Source organism: Coffea arabica, chromosome 10c (assembly GCF_036785885.1).
Source record: "Coffea arabica cultivar ET-39 chromosome 10c, Coffea Arabica ET-39 HiFi, whole genome shotgun sequence".
Taxonomy (NCBI): Eukaryota; Viridiplantae; Streptophyta; class Magnoliopsida; order Gentianales; family Rubiaceae; genus Coffea; species Coffea arabica.
Window position 1 is genome coordinate 30,267,294 of NC_092329.1, and position 23,034 is coordinate 30,290,327.

The 23,034-nt window shown below is 32.9% G+C and overlaps 1 protein-coding gene across 1 annotated transcript; it reads right to left on the reverse strand.

Annotated features, from left to right (window-relative positions):
• Positions 1-15,609: 15,609 nt before the first annotated feature.
• On the reverse strand, positions 15,610-16,644 carry LOC113714048 (uncharacterized). The gene has a single exon (XM_027237845.1). The coding sequence runs from the start codon at positions 16,642-16,644 to the stop codon at positions 15,610-15,612; it is 1,035 nt and encodes a 344-aa protein (XP_027093646.1).
• Between the last annotated feature and the right edge of the window lie 6,390 nt (positions 16,645-23,034).

Consider the following 23,034-nt stretch of genomic DNA (forward strand, 5'->3'; position numbering starts at 1 on the left):
ACAATTATTCGAGTTTGGGGAAGGCCAAACGAAAACACTAACAAGGTCCAACAATTATCAATCACCAGTCATTCATGTGGAGTTCCATGCACTACACAGCACTTTAGATAATAAGGGGACATTACTGCAATTGAAGGGGAATATAACAGCAAGTGAGAATAGAACAATTGACTAACCAGAATGTACACTCCGCATGTGGGTTATTAGGGCACAAAATTTAAGGTCAATCTGATTCACATCAGCTTCTTCCCTTGCTGACTGCGGACAAAGCTCAAAGATAGGCCGCAATTGATAATAAAACTCAGGAGGTTGGGATTATCGATCCGCCCTCTTCTGCAATTGTTTTTAGGTAATCAGATCTAAAATCCAAGGCCAAAGCTTATATAGAAATTAAGATAGTTCATGCTCACCTCTTTTTCAAACCACGGTACCGCTGGAGTGGGCAGAGGAATCGGATTCCTTCACTGACTGTTGATAGCAGCAACATCAGCTTTGTTGGTAGGAAACAGCTTTGCAGACACCGATTAGAGAAGACGAAGACAATTAAATTGCAGGCAGAAAAATCGAATAAATTCTCTGAGGAACGGCTATAATGCTGCAGCTTTACAATTGCTTTACTCATATGGTAGTTCACAACGTTACAAATTTTACACAGTGGTCTTGGCATGTTAAAGGCTGTAGAAAAAAATGGGTTGACGGTCAAGACAGCTTGCCTTCAACTTTGCTTAGTTAGTGTTCAGGTGACCTAAAATATTTGTATCCACGTCAGTGTTGGCAGTACAAAAATCTCCACGTGGAGATAAAGAGTCTTTGTACAAAAGATAGAATTTGGGTATACATCTTTCTTATCCAAACACCTATTTCAAATATTATTTGAAAAAATCCAAATATGATATATCCAAACAACTTCAATATAAGTATACATATAAATATATAATATATAATATATTATACTAAATATTATGTAATTATAAGATTTTGAAATTACACTTGGGTTTTGGACAAAACCCACCAACTTACTAAGGAATGGCAGAATGCTAAATTTTTAGATATCATTCCAAAATTTCAATTCCGATAGTAGTGAACCAAACATGAATTATAGGGTTTATTCCAATTCCCCATTCCGAAACCCTTTTACCAAACGTCATCTTAAATATCTTTTTGCATATAATAATGACGTCTTTTTTTTTTGGCTTTTTGAGCAGCCATCCTTTTCAAGATTGATGGCTGAATAATTGAATTCTCTAATCTCTTCTACCCTACACGACGAAGAAAATCTCTTAGTTGAGTAATATATTGTATGATGAGACAAATGAGGGGACAATAAATGATATTTAAATTAAAAAATAATTTATTAAGTGACCTTATAACGATTTTTTAATTTTGACACGTGAACATGTCGTATTGTAATAGAGTGAAGCTTAACTCTTAAAATTAATGATACATATAATAATTATGGTAAATATTGAATGAATTATTTAATAATAATGAAAATATTAGATTTTCATCATAAAATAAAGTTCGTTATGATTGCAAACAAAATAGTAAGGGGAATGACAAAAATTTACGCCCACGGTAAGTTTTAGAGTATGTTTGGACCATTTGAACAAAAAAAAAATTGGCTATATTATAAATCACTTTTTTTAATCATCTTTTATCAAAATATTCCAATTATGAACTTTATTCCAAAATGCACATTTACAGTAAAACAACATTCACAATATTAAAACAAACGTGATCAAAAGTATTTCTATTGTATATTTTTTAGTTCTGCAATGTGTACCTGTCTTGATTTTATTGGCTTGTGACATAAGTTGAGTGTTGTCGTGTGACACCAGAGATCCTTTTATTTCTTTGCACGTTTTGTTTCAAAAAAGAAAAAATTCAATATGAAATAAATTATTTTACTCTGAAATATTCATTTTCCAGGGCCACCTTGCACTCTTTTTGGCGATCATTTATATTATATATACTAGGGGTTGCTTCCCACGCGAGGCGTGGGAGCTTGAGACCTGTTAGTAAGCTTTTCTGCCATGCAAAAGCAATATATATTAGTCGATAAGAGGAGCTAAGTGTCGACAGAAAAGATGTTTGGTTAGGACGTAAAAGCAATATACATTAGGTAGTATACATTAGTTGATAAGAGTGGCCATATAGTCATGTAGTACTGGTAGGAAAGGGCAGTTATGTACAGATACAAAAGAGGAAAGCAGTGGTTGATTCAAAAGATATGGCACAAGATAGAAAAGGAAGAGCAAGGCATTATATTCTGCAGCATTAGTCTTGCTTCTTGGATGATGTAACACGTTGTTTCTTGGTGGGACTTTCTCCAATTTTGAGGGAGTCAAGGAGGGTGCTGTGAAGTGTGTCTGATATAGATTTTGCTGGAACTTCAGTAGAAGCTTGAGCAATTGCAGGTGAAAGATCAACTATGAGTAATTTAGTAGAAGTTTGAGCAGTTTCTTCATGTGCCTTTGTGCTTTCATGTGGAACCATTGGTTGGCTTTCATTGGTTGGAGGCATTGCAGTGTGTTTGGGGTCAATCTTGTGGGCTATAATAACAGTGCATCTATCAGTGTTGAATGTGGAGTAGTTTGTTGTTGTTTTCTTCAGGAAACAAGCAATGGTAGCTTTGTTGATTGATTCTTCAATGATGTCGTAGAGCATACTATTCTGTTTAGTTGAGCAGGAATTCAGAATAATGAAACTTTTATAATCATGGACAAATGTGATTACACATAAAAATTTTTTGTAGAGGAAGGATTGGATTGTGTATACCTGATTTTCTTCTTTCTGGAGATCTGTTATGCTGAAGGGGAGTAGTTGTTCTACATCTTGTGCATAAAGGTCAAGCGTTAGAGTCCCTAAGCTGTCTATAAGCTGTATTGTGAGCTTCCACCTGTTATTGAGTAATGGGTGACTTATTAGTTTATGTAGTATTCAGTAATTAGTGTTGGAATTGGAGATATTGAACCTTGTGACAACGTTGATGTGCTTCTGGCAAGAGGTACAAATAATTGGCCAGTTCGGTTGCAATCTGAGGGATTTGTGGCACTGGGGACATGCATAATACCACAGCTTTTGATTTTTGTCTAGCAGTGTGGTTCTTCCTTATACCCAGTATGCTTATTGTTGCGGAAATCTCAGAAAGTCTTTGATTGTTGTTACATCTTCAGCATCAGGAATTGGAAGCAGCTTAGCTCTATTGAGAAAGGCTCTTCGTGCTTTTGAGGTTTGCAATGGTAGCTTGATTTTTTGCTGCCCTGTTGATTTTGTATGTGAGTAATGGAAGAGAAAGAATAATAATCACAAAAAGGTAATTAGTTACCATTGGTTTAGAGGCACACATTCTTCAAGGGGTAGATTGATGAGAAGTGTTGTTGCAAACTTGGTGGACATGTTCATAGCTGTTTATTTGATTTGTTAGTATAACTATTGTAAGTATAGTATTTTGTTTTATATGGAGCATAGTATAGTAAGGATGGAGAATATTACCGTGGTAAGAAGTAACTTTCATTTTGATGGCTGCAAGTATTGGTTAAGTGTGGATTTTGTCAGTCAATATTTGGCCTTCTTCTGCTTCGTAATCACCCCATAGAGTCAGCGCTACAGGCATAGAGCTGTATGTAGTTTTGTTAGGTAGTGCATGCATAATTGTATAGTTGTTATTATTGGTACAGAATGAGTATATAATTAAGTCTTACTTGTGATCAATCAGCACAATTTCTCTAGTTGGCATTGGTGTTTTGTTGTTTCTTGGTTTGACTTGGATGACGATTCCTATCACATCTTATTTCAGAATTTTACTGTGAGCATTAATACTAAAAATACTGATTGAGCAAAAAGTGGTTGTAATGTTTAGATGCTTACTTATCTCAGTGTTGTCATCAATATGGCGGTGGAGCTTGTTGAAAGGGGTAAATGTGAAGATAGGTGGGAAAGCTGGTGGCTCTGGTTCATCTACCGCCTGGACGACTGATGAATTGTCTATTATCCATATGCATTCGTTTTCCTTGGTGCAGTAGCGCTCATCAGTATATTGAATTCTAGCATTTGAGATGATGTATCTTTTTCCTGCGATGAAGAATCTTTTGAAAAAGTTGATGTCTGAACCATAGATGAGGGCGTTTAAGCTATTTCCCTGTTTCAAAATATTGACGTCAAGGAGTGAATGAATAGTATGTGAAGTATGCAAAAATATTGTTTAAGTTGTAATTAATAGAATAGTATGTGAATGAATTTGTATACCTCAGTGTCAAGGAGTATCATCTTTTGATATGGGTTCCTTGCTTTAGAAGTTTGTCTCTTTAGTTTTTCAGCCACTTGGATGATTGCAATCCAGTTTTTTGTTTCTGGCTTAAGGTTGCTGAAAGTTAAGAAGCTACGGTCAATTCTTTTCCTGTATTGCTTGTGAAGAAGATAAATAATAGTATGAAGAGATATCAAGAGATGTAATTGTAAGAGATACAAAAAATACATGCGGATTATGAATAAATGCAGTAGTAGAATAGGGACAAGAGAAGGGTAAATTTTTCAAAATATTTAGTGCATTGAATGAATATTTTGAGGGACTAAATGTAATTAAACATTGCATGTCATTAAACAAGTTGGTGTTTATGAGTAACTGTAATTAAACACTACATGTCATTAAACAAGTTGGTGTTTAGATACCTGATTGTAGTATGCTGTGTTCCAAGTGTTGAGAGAAAAGCAGAGGGAGATAGACTTGTCTGATGTGGTTGAAAGCGATAAGAATGCATCTGTTGATGCAATTGAAGTTAAAAGAGATAAGTTGAAGTTTAAAGCGATAAGAATACAATAGAGATGATGTACTTGAAGTGATTTAATTGTGATTACAACTGTAAAATTGGAGTTCAGTCCAATTGAAAGTAATGATGCGTGCATATGCTTTGTTGATATTCGTTGGTTTGTAGATATATTATCTGATGGAAGAAGTTTTAGTTGTAGTTGATTAGTGAATATATTTGCTGTGTAAGGAATTTGGTTGTGTTTGAAGGGGTTTTTCGTACGCTGTATCTATAGTTTGTACTGTAATAGCTATCAGCTTTCACATATTCCTAAGACTTTCACATGTTTGACTGTTTTTTTCTCTTCTTTTTGTGTTGTTCAGAGGGGTAGGTTGTATATTTTTTTATATATTTTATCTTTTAGGTGTTGGGATTGTGTAGAACATTTTATTTGATGTATGTAAGTATATGTATGAGAATAAGAATAAGGGAATATAGAGAGTGAGACATAGAGTGATATCTGCATTTGGCTGTTATTTTGTGCAAAGTTTTTTCAGATGGCACGTGCAAATTCTACGTTTCCAACTGTTCTGCCATATTATCCAGAGATAGACGAGGAGATAATTGACTTAGCAGCTGTGCATGGAGTAGCTTATCCCATGGAACATGGATGCCGTAATCGACCTGCTGAACCTGGTGCTCGAGCTCAAGTTGCAAATGTTTTGCTCAAAAATGAATTATGTGACTTGTTCAAGGAATTTTATAGGCATGATGACTGGAGTTCAGTTCTGGAAGCTGCTTTGAGAACTGGAAGAAATTATCTGGTTCTCCAACTGGTTGCTAGAAAAATGAGGCTTGAGGTATTGAAAGAAAAGTATTTTTTTCCTAGTCCACCGTCTACTGATAGTTTTGGTAATCAGAGTGACTGAAAGGTAGCGTATATTTTTAAGCAAGCATTAAAATAGATTGATTATTGCTGAAATAGTTTTGTTGATTATAATCACTTATAGTTGACAATTTTGATTGTTTAGGTTATCGTCGTCAGTTTGAGAGGGAGTTTTAAGATGCTGTTTGCTGGAAGACTTTCAAAGTGAAGAATATAAGTATTGTATTGTAAATCCTGGATATCTTTGTAGTGTTTTTATGAGTTTTCTAATGAATGTGTGTTGCGATAAAAGTTATGTGTGAGAATGAGATTTATGATGATTAGAAATAGGTAGAGGCAGGAAAAAATTGTTTTGCAGAAGTAAGAAAATAAAATAAGGATAATAAAATGAGCTATATAAACATGAAAGTTTTTGAGAAGTACAAAAGCAAAAAAACTTGAACTGGATTTCTAAACTACTAATTTTCGCCTCTTACTTCTTCATGCTGGTTCTGAACATTCTCTTTAGCTTGCTGTGCAAGTTCCTGGAGCATTTGTAATGGTTGATCTGTTTGTAAAGCAGCTTCAAACGTTGGTGTCCATGCAGGTGTGCTGTAAAATGTTCCAAATAAGTTTAGTATTTCATTTTTCAGGTGGAAAAGTTCAAGTGTTTGTTTATTTTTTTTAGAAATAAGATGGTTGACAAATTCAAGGACGCTTGGATTTGTTTGGATGTTGCTGAGTTCTATATCTGCTAGTAGTTGCTGGGAAATTGTATTGTTTGGGCTAGAGGCTGAATGGTGAGAGTTTGGATTGTTCATGCTTTGGGATAAGAAAGTGTTTATAGAATGTATGTATTTATAGATCGAAATTTGTATGTACAAGAGCTTTGTTTGAAATTAGTTTGATGTGAAAATTGATTAGATGTGATTCACACGTGCATCGTATTGGTTTGTCTTTTTTTTGTGTCTTTTAGTTTAAAAGTTAGAGTTGAAATATACAGAAGCATTACATGTGAGGCTAGTACAGTCTACTGTAATAGATTATGTACTGTGGTCTTCCAGAGTGGTGGATATTTTGTAAAATGTTTGTTGCAGTTAAGTTTTTGAAGTAAGCAGTGCATAAGAGTTTTGAAGCTTTTGAAGCTTTGAATATTACTGATACAAGACAAGTGGAAGTAAAGAGGTTTAGGTAGTATATAAAATGATATTAGCGTTATTGGTTATGCTTTTATTGGTTATTGGTTATTGGTTACAACTAAAATGAGTTGTAATTGGTTATGCTTTTATTTCTTTTGTTTAATAGTAACAGTCTGAAAGTGGACACTTTGTTCATGTTCATGGTTCAGTGAAAAAGTAGATTGTAAATTCAGAAGGTATGGAGTTGAAATAGTCACAAGCATGCAGGAATGAGTGAAGGGAGAAAAGGAATCAAAGATATTAGCATTTGTCTTGGGTTTTCTGAAATATGATCGAGGATGAGCAATTGAACACACGATTTCTGTCTTGGGTTTTGGGTCCTGGGTCCTCAGTGGACAAATAATTTGCGCATCTAATTCCTTGGTTTCACACTTTCACTATGCTTCACTTCAGAGTTAAGAGCTTCTTTGCTCTGCATATATCCATTTGTCTTTTATCTTTCTTTTTTTTATACAAATTAAATTCTGTAGAAATTCGGTCATATGTATGAGGGAGTGAGTGGGGAAGAGAGAAATAGAGTGACAATGGTGAGGATATTATCCATGGCGTGGTCGATTATACCTTCGCTGTCCAGATTTAGGTCTGTGGCTACTGGAGGATCTCCTTCTCACTGCGCTGTACTCTTCGCTCCGTGTTTGCAGAATTCTTGTCGCCCTCTCAGCTTGTTGCATCTTGGCAGTGGTGATATTTTCTCTCTAATTTAATTTCATTAATTTCTTCTGTTCAAATTCTGGGTTTTTTGTGCGGCGGGTAGCGGAGGGCTAGGAAATTCATCCCTTTCATTTCTTGGTCGATACTTTGGCCGAGGGGTTAATTTTGTTATCTTACCGATAATTTCTAAGGAATAGGGTTTGAAAATACATGAAGCCATATTTGAGCCGTGAGCAGATCATCTTTCTAATCTTTTTGGCTGAACTGAGACGAACCCAAATGACGCTTAACCCATATTGTCTGCTCTCCCCGCGGGTTACATTATATATATGAAGGATTGGCAACAGAATATGTACTGTCTTCATTTTCTTTTTATACATGTCACCTCAGTTAGTTCTTTTCGGATTTATCTCTATATTTATCAATATTGCAAATTAAATGTAAAAAATGGTACATCAAACATTTTAATTCATTTTTAATATGTATTTATCTCAATTTTTTTTAAAAAAATTGGAGCTTTATAGCATAATTTTTATCTGTTTTTCAATTGTGTAATACCCATGACAATCCATGCACCAAACAGTAGTGTTTGTTCAATTGAGGAAACTAATAATTACATTAAACAGACCATAAAGTAGCCTTTCTCACTATGATATATTGCAGGTGGTGCGAATGATGCTTTGGTTATTGATTCTAGAGTCATTCCCTCTTCACTCTACTTTTATTTACATACGCAAATTAAGCGAATTGCAATTATTTTGTATGGAGAATGAAAGAGTCCATAGCTGAGCTGGTCCCATCTCTGCTTAGTTGAAAACGCAATGAGCCCTTTAGAATCTGCAAGACTTGTCAATGCAAGCCAATCTGTACCCTCTTTTCTATGTTATCCTTTAAGTGTCAAGAATCCAGCTTATATCTATAAGGAGCTAATTAAAGATATGTAGCTTAATTATGGAGATCTAGAGTCAAAATTGTTTCTGCAACTTTTTCAATGTTCAAGCTGGTATGAAGCATGCACATCCATTAACAAGTACCTTGACTAATTAAGTTAATTAACTACTTGATGAAATTGTCAAGAACAAAAGAAAAACCAATTTTTTCCGAAAAAAAAAAAAGAAAAACCCAATTTATATCTCTTTTGGCTGTTGAAATGTCCACTGCCTAATTGATAGGAGTGTCTTGTTGTCTGGGATAATTATGATCAACAATATTATCAAACTTTCAGTTGACTGGTCTCCACAATGCTGAGAAAAATGCCAAATAACGACTTGAATAATGCAAGATATCTTCCTGGTTTTATAGTGTGGCAACTATTGTTTAGCCTTTATTTTTCTTGTGTTTATCTATAGATATAATTTGGCAAGCTGAGAAATTGATGAGTCCCTCTAATTCTCATCAAACAGGCCTTTTTTCTTTGAATGATCTTTACCAACAGACGAGGATAAAAACTTTCTTAAAACTTTCATATTTTGGACATATTATTAGGAAGTAGATATTTTTAATAATGTCTCCAGAGTTGGGTATTGCAACTCTAAAGTAAGATGTAGCTTTTGTTCCTAAATTCTGAAGCAATAAATTAAGCAGGAATACAATACTTGTGAGTTGCTGCCTAATGTAACCATTAACTTCATTAAAAAAAAATTGTACTATATTTATGCCTTCTGGGAGGGTTTGAGAAGCATAATCAATAATTATGAATTGGCTTTTGAATTGTTTATGTCCAATATGCCTCTTTGCAGATTCCATATTTGGTTCAATCGTGAGTGCATTCCAGTTCTGGAAATGAACTAATTGACAGTCCTCATCGAATTTTTTTTATCAATTAGTTTATTAAATTAACTCTTCCAATTTCCAGCCTATAATCTCTATCACTAACGTTAACCAAGATTCTTGAAATCTGTTTTTTTTGTTTCACCAACCCTTTAAATTTTTATTATTCTGACTCATGCTACACTTACTTTGGCAAATTTGTTTCAGATTTCCCCCTCCATTCCATCAGGAAGGACTCTACAGCTCCATCAATTATATACACCACCAATTTTTTGTTTAATAGTATTTAATTTTTCTCTAGGTCATCTATCATTTTCTATATGTGAGTCCTTCATTGAATAAAGAAAAGTTGTTATACGATTTTCTGGCCGACCTTTGCTATATGATTTTTATTTTTGTTTATGGGAGAAAGAGATTATTGCGAATCAAGAACTGCTACATTTCATCCATTACAAGGGTCAAGTGGTGTGAAAAGAGGAGTTGGTTGTCCTGTTTGTTCGATTTTGAATTTGAATCGAGAGGGACTGATTTGTGATTTTTTGGAAGATGTGAGCTAAGGCTATGTATTTGGTAGTTATCAGTTTGGTTTCTAATAGGTTCTGGTAGTAGAGTTGTGTTTGTTATTGTTGTTTCCACCCAAATTGGTTGCCCCTCCAATTTTCTGTCTCCACTTTCTTATATATCTTGTGCATCCCTTAAAATTCCGCAGACCTATAATCAATTGATCTAGCTGAAATACCAAGAGAGAAAATCAAGCAAAAAAAAAGAAAAGAAAAGAAGAGAAATTCATTCTAGGGGCTAAATTCTTGATTGATGGGCGCTGCTTTTTTCATGTTATTTTCAAGCACAAACACCCCTGCAGTTCTAGTATCAAAGCTAGGCTTAGGGGACTTGCAATGTTGAACAGGGCTTTTAGGGGGGCTTCTTCTGCTGATTTTGTTTGGGAATCAAAATTGTCTCTCAATTATGGTTCTGTTATTGGTAGAGTTGCAGATGATGGTTGGAAACAAGGTTGTGATGATTTTCCTAAGAATTTGTGTAAAAGAGACATTTATTCTAGGTTCTATAGACCCAAATCTTTCGATGGTGGCACCAGGGTTCGATCTTTCTTAAGCAACTTTCTTCTCTTTTATTTTAAATTAATTTGGGTTCCATGTCTATTGTTGTACAAGAATTTGTTATGAAGCCTATGTACTTGTTTATTGGTTTTCTGGGCTTTTTATTTTGAATTGGTATTGATCTTTAGTTTAAAAAGAACATAGAAATGATAAAAACAAATTGGTTCTTAATTGGGTTTGCCCTTGTTTGTGTGTTGTTATTCCAAGAGAGGATTTTTTGTGATATAATTTGTGGAATCAAGATTACATGAAATATTGTCTTGTGTTATTGATCTTGATGTATTTTTGTGCAGAAGGTCTGGTTGGATAAAAGTAGTGGAATGGGCAGGCCGTAACAGGCATTGATGATAGGAGATACTGGAGTCATTTGCAAACTGAAGAATCAAGGTGAGAATCTGGAATTTTTGTTTGCGGTGTTGTTCTTATAGCCGAAGTTGAAGTTTGTACAATTTCTTGATGCATCTTTTTAAATCAGCTGATTGAACTTCAACTATCTGCTCGGCATTTTTTGGTTGAAATCCTCCCAGTAAAAGGTTTTTTGCCCTTTTTTAATGTGATTTCTCATTGTTTAATGTGGTTTTTGGGTACATATGCTCTGCAATATTAATAGCCAATGTTTGGGTACATATGGTCTGCAATCTTGTCTTAGACTTCAAGTCTGATTCTGTCTACATGGTTTGACAAGGCTTTTTTTTTTTTTTTTTGTAACTGGGAGGTATTGAGTACATAAATTTCTGCGCTCCTAAATGTCCTTCTTTGTATACATACTTGATAATTTTAATTTTTGTTCTTTTTGATGTTATAGGCTCTTATTTTAGATGGTCTGTATTTCCTGCCTGTCATTGTCAATTTTTTTGAGGTCAATGTGCTACAATCTATAACCTGCTTAATGAAAGCATAGGTAGTTATTGAAAGTAGGGAGACAATTTGAGGAGTCAAGATTGGCTAAAAATAGTAAGACTAACAACTGCAGTTACTTTGTTATGTTTTGTCTTTCAAAGCAATTTATGCATCTTGTTCATAGCATCCTCATGCTTAACCAGAATAATTTTTTCCAATGACCTGAATGCATTAACAGGGGAATCACTCAGGCCATTGTTGTAAAAGCTTCTTCATAAATAAAATCGATTACATCTGATGTTAAAGACTTCAGCAATAACATGTGTATTTTAAGGTTAGCAACTCAATTAGATGAATTATTGAATCTATGCATTTTCATTGATTCTTGTAGATGGTCAGAAAATGTTAAGAGCAAATACATAATATGAAATTTTGTTTGGAGAAGTAAAGGTTTGGTGTCATATTCTTATAATCCAGAAGATAAACGATAAGCAAGTGCAAAGCTTGAACATAAGAGAAACTAACTACGTGCCAAAACTGCTGTTTGCATAAGATTGTTGCTTAATTCTGATGCATCAAAATGTAGCAGGCGTGAAATGGTCTTCTTATTTGCAGTTTTACTGTAAGCCAATGCCAATGCATATATTTATTCATAACGTGCTTCTAATTCTAGAAATAGATGATAGCTTTTAATTTATTAAGCTTTTACACAACGTTCTTTATATCATCAAAAATATCTTCATTAGGAGTTCCTAATGTTGCTAAACCAAGACTAAGGTAGCTACTATGGTGAATAACCTGTAGGAGATGATTTTTTAAAAAAGGTAGAAAAGTGGAAACATAAAAATAAGTACTTTTTTACATAATGGAATAAGATGAATACCAATGTTTATGTTTTTGAATAGTTGCCACCACCACCAATCTCACTCTGTGACAAGAAGCCATTAGTGATTTTTGTTGTTGTAGATGGCTGCTGTCAATAACTTATAGTACTGTTGCGCTACACTTAGTCCAATTTGTAGCTCTGCTGAGTTAATTGTGACAGTTTAAACAAATACAAAATATTAGATAGAGATAATTACTTTTATCATTATGCAGCATATAAATGAATGAGGAAAGTAGGTGCATAGTAATGTGTTCACAGTTGTGACAGCATGGATAATGCAATTAGCATGTTTGAATTGGGCCATTTCAGGCATTATTACATACAAAACATACACTTTAATGGAGTTGTATAAAGCATTAAGGAAACTACGGGGATAAAGCAGAAGCTTGTAGTGTAAAATTGATGTTGAACCCATAGCCAAATATTTTAAAGCAAAACAAGAAATCTTTTATGACTTCCGGCAAGGGTGATTTACCATACATATAGATTGAAAGCGAAACAAGGTAAAAGATACTTAAAACCATGAAACTTTCCTCAAATTTCTGTAAAATTATTGTGTTTTTATGAATTCTGACGCATTACATGGTTAAAAGAAATTACCTAAGCAACACAAGAAAACAACCCAAAAATAATGAAATTGAAGTTCACCTCAGGAAATTTCCTTTCCTCTCCAAAAATGGTACAAGAAAGACAGTAGCAGCTGCATAGACGTAGAGAATGAAGAGACACAAAATTATTTAAGGAAAATGATAAAGCTGAACGAAGAAACAAAGAAAAGCCAAAATTTTGTTTAAGTAGAAAATAAATCAAAATATCATACCAAGAAAATGCGCGAGGCCTTCAAGACCTTCTGGATCACTAAAAAAACCTACTCCAACATTCAGTAAATACTAAATCAACAAAAGAAATTAAGCAGGGTAAAAAAGAAGAAACTGGATGGATTGAAATTTAGTACCTTATCAGTTTCTGGATAGCTGATGAAGAGAACCTCGAGAGCGTTGTGAAGAACGATTCTTCGGTAGTCTCTTTTGTCAGTGCGAGGCTTCACGATCTCTCTGACTTCATGCTCGTTCCTGGCTCTAAACGGCATTTTTCTTGTGGGCAAGGACCAGAGACAGAGAGAGTGAGAAGAAGCTGAGAAGAACAATGAGCTAGAAAGCGAGCAAAGCCAACAGAATATGTTTACAGTCTCGTCTTGTTGAATGGTTTGAATATGTTCGGGAAGGAAAAATACTGAGACAGCTGCAATGTCAAGTATATAGAAGTCTCTCAAGACAGCATTTATTCTCTATAAGGTTAAATGCTATTTGAAATCCCAATAAAGGATCATTAAAGTAGTTGAGGTTAGAATTTTTCAAATTTTGAGATCTCAAGTAGTTGGATAGATATAATCACATCACATTGATATTTTCTAGAGCTGCCAAAATTGTGAGAGACATGATTACAATAGCATATGTTAATTATATAGTTATAGGGAGGTCCAATAATGAGATAATGAGAGAAATTTGAAATCTATAGTATAATGTGATGTTTCAGAAGTTTACGTACTTATCAAACATCCTTTTAATAATGACTTGGTCTTGCATCTATTTTTGCTGCTTTATTTGACTCAGCAGCCTTAGTTTTGAGGTCAGAATCTATGATTGAATGGATCAACTTATTTAAAACATAAAGAATTACATAACAGCCTTAGTTTAAGTTATGTAATACCAGTGCTACTTTATAGTGCAAAATCAGTATTTATCTAACCATGATTTATTTTGTTATAGATGCAATACATAGAAATACTTAACAAATTTACAAAGCAGAATTCAATAATAACATGCTACCTGGAATAATCCAGACATAATCTGCATCTTCAGATACATTGAATAGAACGTCAGCTCCAAGGAATCACAACAATGAGTGATTCAGTTTATTCAAATAACAAAAGACCTGAGAGGGGAGATAAAGATTTGTTATAAATAATGAATACATATGAAAGCAAAAAGAACTTATGCTTCCTATTCTTCAAATGCAGTTTATATAACCTGATAAAATGAATGCTAAAATATTAATGAAGGAGATGAGTAGTCTATAGAAGTGGGCTTTAAAACAAAAACTTCCAACAAAAAAGCGTCTTTGAATCTTTGAGGTCAGTAATGTAGGTACTTGCCTCTGAGTCTCATCAGAATTCTCATCTTTATATACATTTTCACTGTGCAAAACTGATAAACACTTAGTAATCAATTTTCTGAATATACAATATCTTCTGTTAATTATATACCTACAGGGAGGTCGAAAAATGAGATAATGAGAAAAATTTGAAATCTATAGTAAAATGTAATGTTTCAGAAGTTTACGTACTTATCAAACATTCTTTCAATAATGACTTGATGTTGCATCTATCTTTGCTGCTTTATTTGACTCAGCAGCCTTAGTTTTGAGGTCAGAATCTCTGATTGAATAGATCAACCTGTTTAAAACATAAAGAATTACATAACAGCCTTAGTTAAGTTATGTAATACCAGTGCTACTTTATATATATTTTATATTCTGAATATAAAATTCTGGATAAGCAGTGCTACTTTATACATTTTATATTCTGGATAAGCAGAATTCTCATCTTTATATACATTTTCACTGCAAAAACGATAAACACTTAGTAATCAATTTTCTGAACATACAATTACAAGAATGAGTAATGTTAATATATAATGAATATTCTGAATATATGACTACAAGAATTAGTAATATGGGCAGATGAAATGTATGAACACTAACCTCTAACTCAAAAATGGAGCAGTATTTGTGAAAGATTTAACATTATTTGCATTATAAACAAAGCATAAGCTCTAGTTAATGCTATATTTTAATACAAGAATTTTCTTATCATATATACTGAAACATCAGTTGGCTTAAATATTGAGGCGGTATCAAAAAATAGATATTTTAGTACAAGAAAGTTAAGCATGAATTGCTGGTGGATTATGAATATCAATAAGTGCAATGAATATGAATCTGACAATCTTGTAATCAATAATTATGAAGGATCATGATTTGCAAGCTGTAAAATATGTTTGTATACTATGTTATTGGTAGCATAGTCAACTGTTGGATCAAAGGGAGAAGGCTGTATAAGAATCTTTACACAATCCCTGCTTTTTGCTCTTGATAAAGCAACATATAGTTGGCCATGTGAAAAAACTGGTTCACGCAAGTATATACCGACAAAATCTAAGGTTTGACCTTGAGCCTTATTAATTGTCATTGCAAAGCATAGGCGCACTGGAAATTGAACTCTTTCAAATGACATTGGACAATCAGGATTATTTTCTATTCGAAAAGATATTCTATGTAAAAAGACTTGTTTGCCTTTGAATTCTCCAGCACTTATAACTGCATCAATAATATTGTTAGTTAAAGATTTACATATTAGCCTTGTTCCATTGCATAAACCTTCAGGGGGGTCAATGTTTCTGAGAAGAATTATTGGGCAATTTGGTTTTAGAATAAGATTATGGGGAGGAAAACCATTAGGCGTTAAGCTATTCTAAAAATCTTCAAATAGGCCTTGTTCTGAAATGTCAAGTGTTTTATCACGACTAATATATTCTTGAGCCTCACCTGGAAAAATGTTAATTAACAAGTTGTTTAACATATCAACAAATTCATTTTTTGTAGTAAGGATTGCTCGATTTACCAATGAAAAATCGTTCTTGGAAAAAGCTATTAAATCTGGGTAAACTGTTTTGATAAGTTCAAATATTGATTCTGTTTCATTTTTGTATGGTATCAATAGTGGGAGAGGGATCTTTACTTTTGACCCTTGTATTACTGGTTCTAGTCCATTTCCTATTCGGAGAAGGTAATCTGTGAATTCTGGATCTGATATTGCTCTCATGTTGTCTGTGAGGTATAGTTTATGAAGCTGTGGCCAAATGTATGAAGTTACTAAGCTAGCTTGTACAAAATCTTCCTTTGAACCTTTACTGACAACAGGGAGAACTTGTCTAAAGTCACCGCCAAAAATCATAATTTTTGAGCCAAATAATTCAGAAGAACCCATTAAATCTTTTAGTAGCGTATCCACACCTTCTATACCAGTTTTGTGTGCCATTGGAGCTTCATCCCAAATGATAAGTTTAGCTGCTTGAATTAGTTTAGCAAGCGCACTTTGTTTAGTAATTTTACACATGTTAACTGAATTCATATCAATTGGAATCTTGAATCGAGAGTGTGTTGTTCTACCTCCTGGTAATATTGATGCTGCAACTCCACAAGAAGCAGTAGCTAATGCTGTAAAGCCTTTTGACCGTACTTCAGCTAATAATGCTCGATAAAGAAATGTTTTTCCTGTGCCACCTGGTCCATCTATAAAGAAACATCCTTTTCCTTTAATGTATAATGCCTGCATTATGGTATCAAAGGCTGCTTTTTGACCAAGATTAAGTTTAGTAATTGATACCAAGTCATCCTCTGAAACTTTAATCTCTGTTTCACTAATTGTATCTCTTGCATCTGTGTTTGAGTCATGAAATTTGAGTACTCTTGGCACCAGTCCATAGTTGTTTATATTACGACCCATAGACTCTAAAAAATTGCTTATTTGATGCAGATCTTTAAATTGAATATCACTTTTGGTTATGTTTGGGAGTCTATTGTAATCTTTAGACAATGATTCTTCAAATTTCAGCCATAGGGATCTTGGGTTTGAGGGGGTAAAATATACCAACAATGTTGCAAACAACCTTCTTAGGCTATATGGCATATGATAAACGGCAGCTTCTTCTAGACATTCATCTTGTGAGTTATTTGATTCTAAATATCCTAAAGCACAGCTGCTTCGCGAAATGTAGTAACATGTACTCCGTTTACAGTTTTTAAATCATCATAAGAAGTTGGAGCTCTAACATGCAGTAAAAGGAGTCTTAGGAAGTACCGTTCACCTTCAAGGGGATTTGCTGCAACAATTCTGCCTATAGAATCTTTTTGTTTTCTAGGTTGCCAAGATTTGGAACTTGGATACCACACAAAATGCTCAGGGAACTCTTTGTAGGTACATTTGAGACTTTTTGCAAAATCATCTGTAGCATTCATTCAAAAAAATTCGGTAAGCATAGTTTTTTTTGCAAAACTGTTACTTAATATATTGTCAAGACTGTCATTTGGTCGAAATAGCATAGATTGAAAGTTTTCTAGGTGGAGTTGAAGTTGTATTACAGCAGGCTGCATTTCATAAAGATGAAATCTGTATATTCTGCACATTGCTTCAGCTGCACATACCCACCGTGCTGACTGATATTCTTTGATTTCATCAACAATATTTGCTCCATCATCTGAATTCACTTGAAAATGTCTCCTTGCATGGCCTTTGTATATATACTTATACACATACTTCACAGCCTTAATTGTGGAGCAAATTTCTACGTTTATATGACAATTGAATTTAGCCAACAGATAAGCATTGTATAGCACTACCCATCTGTTATCTAAGTAATGTCCCCGAACCAAAATTTTTTTCCCATCATTTCTTCTTTTGTATGTTGGATATGAATTCTGAGAATGTGTAGTTTTTTCTGCCCATGCTTTTGGATAATTATTCTTGCAAGACTTCTTTGATGCACTCTGCATACATACATTATCAGAATCAATAGACTTCAAATACTATTGTTACAGCTCATTCAGTATAGTATACATAGATGATGTATTAATATTCTCAGAATCAATAGAACAACATTTCAAACATTTAAGTATATTTTTAAAAGTAGTTAAGAAAAATGGATTAGTTGTTTCCGCCCCAAAAATGAAATTATTTCAAACTAAAGTAAGATTTTTAGGACATAATATATATCAAGGAACAATAAAACCAATTAATAGAGCTTTAGAATTTGCTACTAAATTTCCAGATGAAATAAAAGATAAAACTCAATTACAAAGATTTCTAGGATGCTTAAATTATATAGCAGATTTCTTTCCTAAATTAAGACAAGAATGTTCTATATTATTTAACAGACTAAAGAAAAACCCAAAACCATGGACAGGTGAACATACTCAAAAAATAAAATATTTAAAAGAAAAAATAGAGTCATTACCATGTTTATGCCTACCTCATCCTAAAGCATTCATGATAGTAGAAACTGATGCCTCAGAATTAGGATATGGTGGAATACTAAAACAAAAGATAAATAATTCTAAAGAAGAATTAGTTAGGTTTCATTCAGGAACATGGTCTGACCCTCAAAAGAATTATTCAACCATTAAAAAAGAAATTTTATCCATAGTTTTATGCATATCAAAATTTCAAGATGATTTATATAATAAGAAATTTTTGATTAGAATAGATTGTAAATCTGCAAAAGAAATTTTACAAAAAGATGTTCAAAATATAGTTTCAAAACAAATATTTGCTAGATGGCAAGCTATTTTATCTGTATTTGATTTCGAGATTGAATTTATCAAAGGAGAAAATAATTCTTTACCAGATTTTCTTACTAGAAAATTTTTACAAGGACATGGATCCAGCAATGATAGCTCGAAGAAATGCTCGTGAATATTCAAATTATTTGAGATCACAACGAGATTCTCCAAAGCTTCAGAACAAAGAAAAAATGATTCAATCCAGAGGATATGTATATTCCATTCAGACCCAGAATGGAAGACAAGTTATTCCAGCCTACCAAATTCCTAAATACGATGAAATTTATGTTCAAAAAAGCCCTTATGCAACCATTACTCCAAAAGAAAGAGCCTTTCTTATTCAAAGATAAATTCAGAAAAACACCATTCGACTCATTACCCATCAAAGAGCAAGCAGAAGTGAAGAATTTCTTCACAACGAATTTATTCAATATTACCAAGACCAGAATAGACAATTATCTGACCAACTTAAAGATGTTGTTTATTAATTTTGCAGGAAAATGGATTCAAAAGCAGGCACTTCCAGGCCAAAGACTCCTCAGGATTATGAGATGAGTCTTACTCCTGTTTCTCAAAATAGATTTCAACTATTATCAGATTTTCCAGCATTGACTTATAGTCAAGCTGCTACTCCAATTGCTTCTCAAATTAGACCCATTCAACAATTAGCAAAATCCCCAGAAAAATCTCAAGGAAATACTTATTTCACAAAGCCATTTACTCAACATATTACTTTAACCAGATTCCAAGAAATACCCATATACTCTTCTCTTCATCAAGTTACTCAAAGGATCTTTCCTCCAAAATGCTATTGGCAACCAGATGACCCTTCAAAAAATCTAGACTATTATGAATTAATCCTTACAGATACTCAATCTGTAGAGAATTACCCCATTCCAGATAAAAAGAATCCAAACATTATTAGTCATTCCAAGTGTATTATAAAGAAAGTTTGTTCTCCTGGAGAATGGACTTCTCTTTATTCGAAAAAATCATTTTTAGTGAATTTCATTCCAGATGGATTCACATACCAAGATTACAAAATGGCATGGTATCGTGCTTTCCTTTTTAGACCATTCAATCATTCCTGGTTTTTTACATTCAAAGAAAGTTGTAACAAAGAATTTCCAATTTGGTTCAACCACTGGTGGAAATGGTTCGGACCTCAACCCGAAATTCTACCTCCGAATGTTCTCATGGGATTTCAAACGTACCTAAAAAGAGTAAAGGGGGAAGAATATACAAGACCAATTTTATTCCACATGGAATTCAAAGTGCCATGGATATTTTGCTGGAGTTTCAAAATTCATCAAGAACTGGAAAAACCTCTGCCAATGTCATTGGTAAGAGAATTCAAAATAAAATGGTGGACTGGATTCAATCAAGAATTTGGCGATCAAACTAATGTAATCAGATTCCTGACCACTGGAGACAAATTAAAGTGGACAGCTACTACCACTACTCAAAAGGAGACAAGACAGTCAACAATCATTCCAACCACTACACCAACTCCAGTCACTCCAAAAAAAGACAAAGAAAAAGTGACGGAAATGGCATCCGAAGAAACAGCCAGTAACTTTTTGATAAAGCAAATTATGCAGAATCCCAAGATGCTGAAAGAATATCTGAATTATTTACAAAAGCCAAAAGAAGAAGACAAAATAGAGGAGCCAGCAGGATCATCCGAATCTACTTTTGATCCTTTTGATGATCCCATCGATGGACAAAATCCAAACGACTTTTGAAAAAGAATGTCGGCCACAACAAATGAAAGCAAAATTGAAATTCAAATAAAGATGAAATGCAGAACAGAGCCTCTATAAATAGATTGAAGATTCAGAAGATAGGGATCGGCGAACAAATATCAGAAGTTGTAATAGACTTGTCTTAGTTTTCCTACCACTCCCACTCACTCTTAGTTCTCCTACTATTCCCACTCACTCTAAATAACCATTGTACTCAAAAGTCTTTGTAGAAGTGGATTTCATCATTACAATAAAGTTTGGCAAGTTTCCATTGTTGAATTCAAGCTTCCGATTGTGCACTCTCAAAAGTCAAGTAAGTTTCATTTATTACACTCTAAGCCCCTACAATATTTGCTTTTAGTTAACGTATATGAATAATTGCAAAGTCCTGGGTAGAAGTGGTATCAGAGCCACACCCTTATTTGCATAAGTATATTTAGACTTCGTCTTTACATTTTCTAACTTTGAATTTAGTCTCTATTTAAATTATCTATTTCATGCATTTATGTTCATTTATTTTATTAAACTTTTACTGAAAACGTTGGTAAGACTTAAGGCCTTGTTAGTCCGTTGGTAAGTCCGGAGAAGGATGTTCCAGGCATAGTGCTCGGTTGTTCCCGTCTAGGTAAAAATTTAATTAAAATAATAAACATGGCTGCATTTCTTAGACAATTAAAAATAGGATCAAATTCAAAACGAGATAATGTAGTACAAAGTCATGAATATCATATGCCTATAAATAATTCAGATTGGACTATTCCAGAAGAAAAAATAGAACATATTTATAGAATAGGCCCTTTAGATTTCAAAACTGCTTTATCAGTTAAAACTCATGAAGAAACCATATCTCTTCAAGAAGAATATCAATCTATTCAACTATTAAATCATAGCACAATTCAAAAATATTTAAGAAAAGAATATCGATATATTCATATAGGTTTAATACAGATTGCTGTAAAACCTTTATTCCATCTAGGAGTTGATGCTCCAATATATTTAGCATTAAGAGATACTAGAATAAAAAGATATAAACCTTCTTTATTATCAATGATTCAAACAAATGTTTGTAATGGACCAATATATTTTAACTGTGCTCCAAATTTTTCAATAGACTTAACGGATCCACACATTTTGAATTCAGTCATATTAGATATTCATCTACAAGGAAATGAATTTGAAAAACATACAAAGAATTTTGCAATAATATACAGATTATATTATAGACCCTTATCATCTCATTTAAATCCCAAATTTATAATGACTCCAACCCTTAAAGAAGAAACAACTTTATTACAAGTAGATGCAGATAGACCTACAACTTATACTCCGAAAAGATTAAAATTGAATGAAATAACTATACCAAGTGAATTTGAAATCAAAAACCCACAAATAGCAAGAAATATAGAACAAACTACTGCTGAAGATATTATAGAAAAACCTGATGGAAACACTTTAATAAGATTTGCTTCATTAAGAGAAAGACCCAGTTCAAGTTATTCATGGATACCAGCTAGACATTCTAACTATGAATCTACTGAGATAAATTTTCCTGTAGAAAATACTTCAACTTTCAAATATAAAACTCCTGTTCCAGAAGTTATAAATCAAAATCAATCAGATTATTCCCCGACTCATTCACAAATGAAAGGAGAAATAAATGTTATAATTAAACCATATAAAGTAAATCATAAATATTTACAAGAAGATTTTGATGATGAAGAAAATACTGAAAAAAGAATTTGGTTTTTTCAATTAGAATCAAAATATAAAGAAAAATTAATACTAGAATGGAAAGAAGAATTAGAAAAAAGAAAATTTGATTTTCCTTTCTTTACCTGGTTATCATTTTACATTTCAAAAATAGGAATTAATGATGTTTATAATACTCCTCAAATAAATGTTCAAACTAATTTATATAAAAAATGGAAATTAAAAGATGATCAAATACTAACATCAATACACCCCCCATTACAAGAAGTAAAAATAAATATAGGACAAGGAGAAGTAATAGCCTCACCTTTTAAAAAGGGAAGGGAAGCTGAATCAAGTACAAATAATTCCATAAATTTAGAAGATATTAAAAAAGTTTACCAACAAAATAATTATACAAATCAAATTCTTCATACAATATCTCAACATATGGAAGTATTAAATACCAAAATTGATACATTAAAGAAACCAGATTTAAAATTCCCTAATGATATATCAGCACCGCATTTCCAACCAAGAAGTCTGACAAGAGAAAAAGAACAAGATTTAGTACAAAGTATTAGTAATCAGAAGATAAGTAATACAGATAATTTATTAAATAAAATATCTAATGCATTACAAAATCTAACTACAGATTCAAAACCAACAACACCCAAAATAAATACATTAGATCAAATAATAGAAGAAAATTCTACAGAAGAATTAGAAGATTTATCAGAAGAATCAAGAGATTCAGATATAGAAGAAAATATACTTTTACCAATAGAAAACCAATTTGAAGAAGAAGATAATCAAATAAATCGAATAAAAAGAAGGAATTATAATAATAAAAATTGGAAAATAGTAAGTTCAAAAAATTATTATCCTAGACCAAGTCCTCCAGATATTCAATATGAAGAAAGATCAAAATTTAGAACGACTAAATATGACGGAGATTCAATATATGAATGGAATATCGATGGTAAAGCTGAATATGAAGTATTAAATAATTTACAAGAAATGGGAATGGCTAGATTAGCTTATAAAATTAAAAATATTCAAGAAAGAAATATTGCAACTTTACTAGTTTCAAGATTTACTGGACAATTAAAAAATTGGTGGGA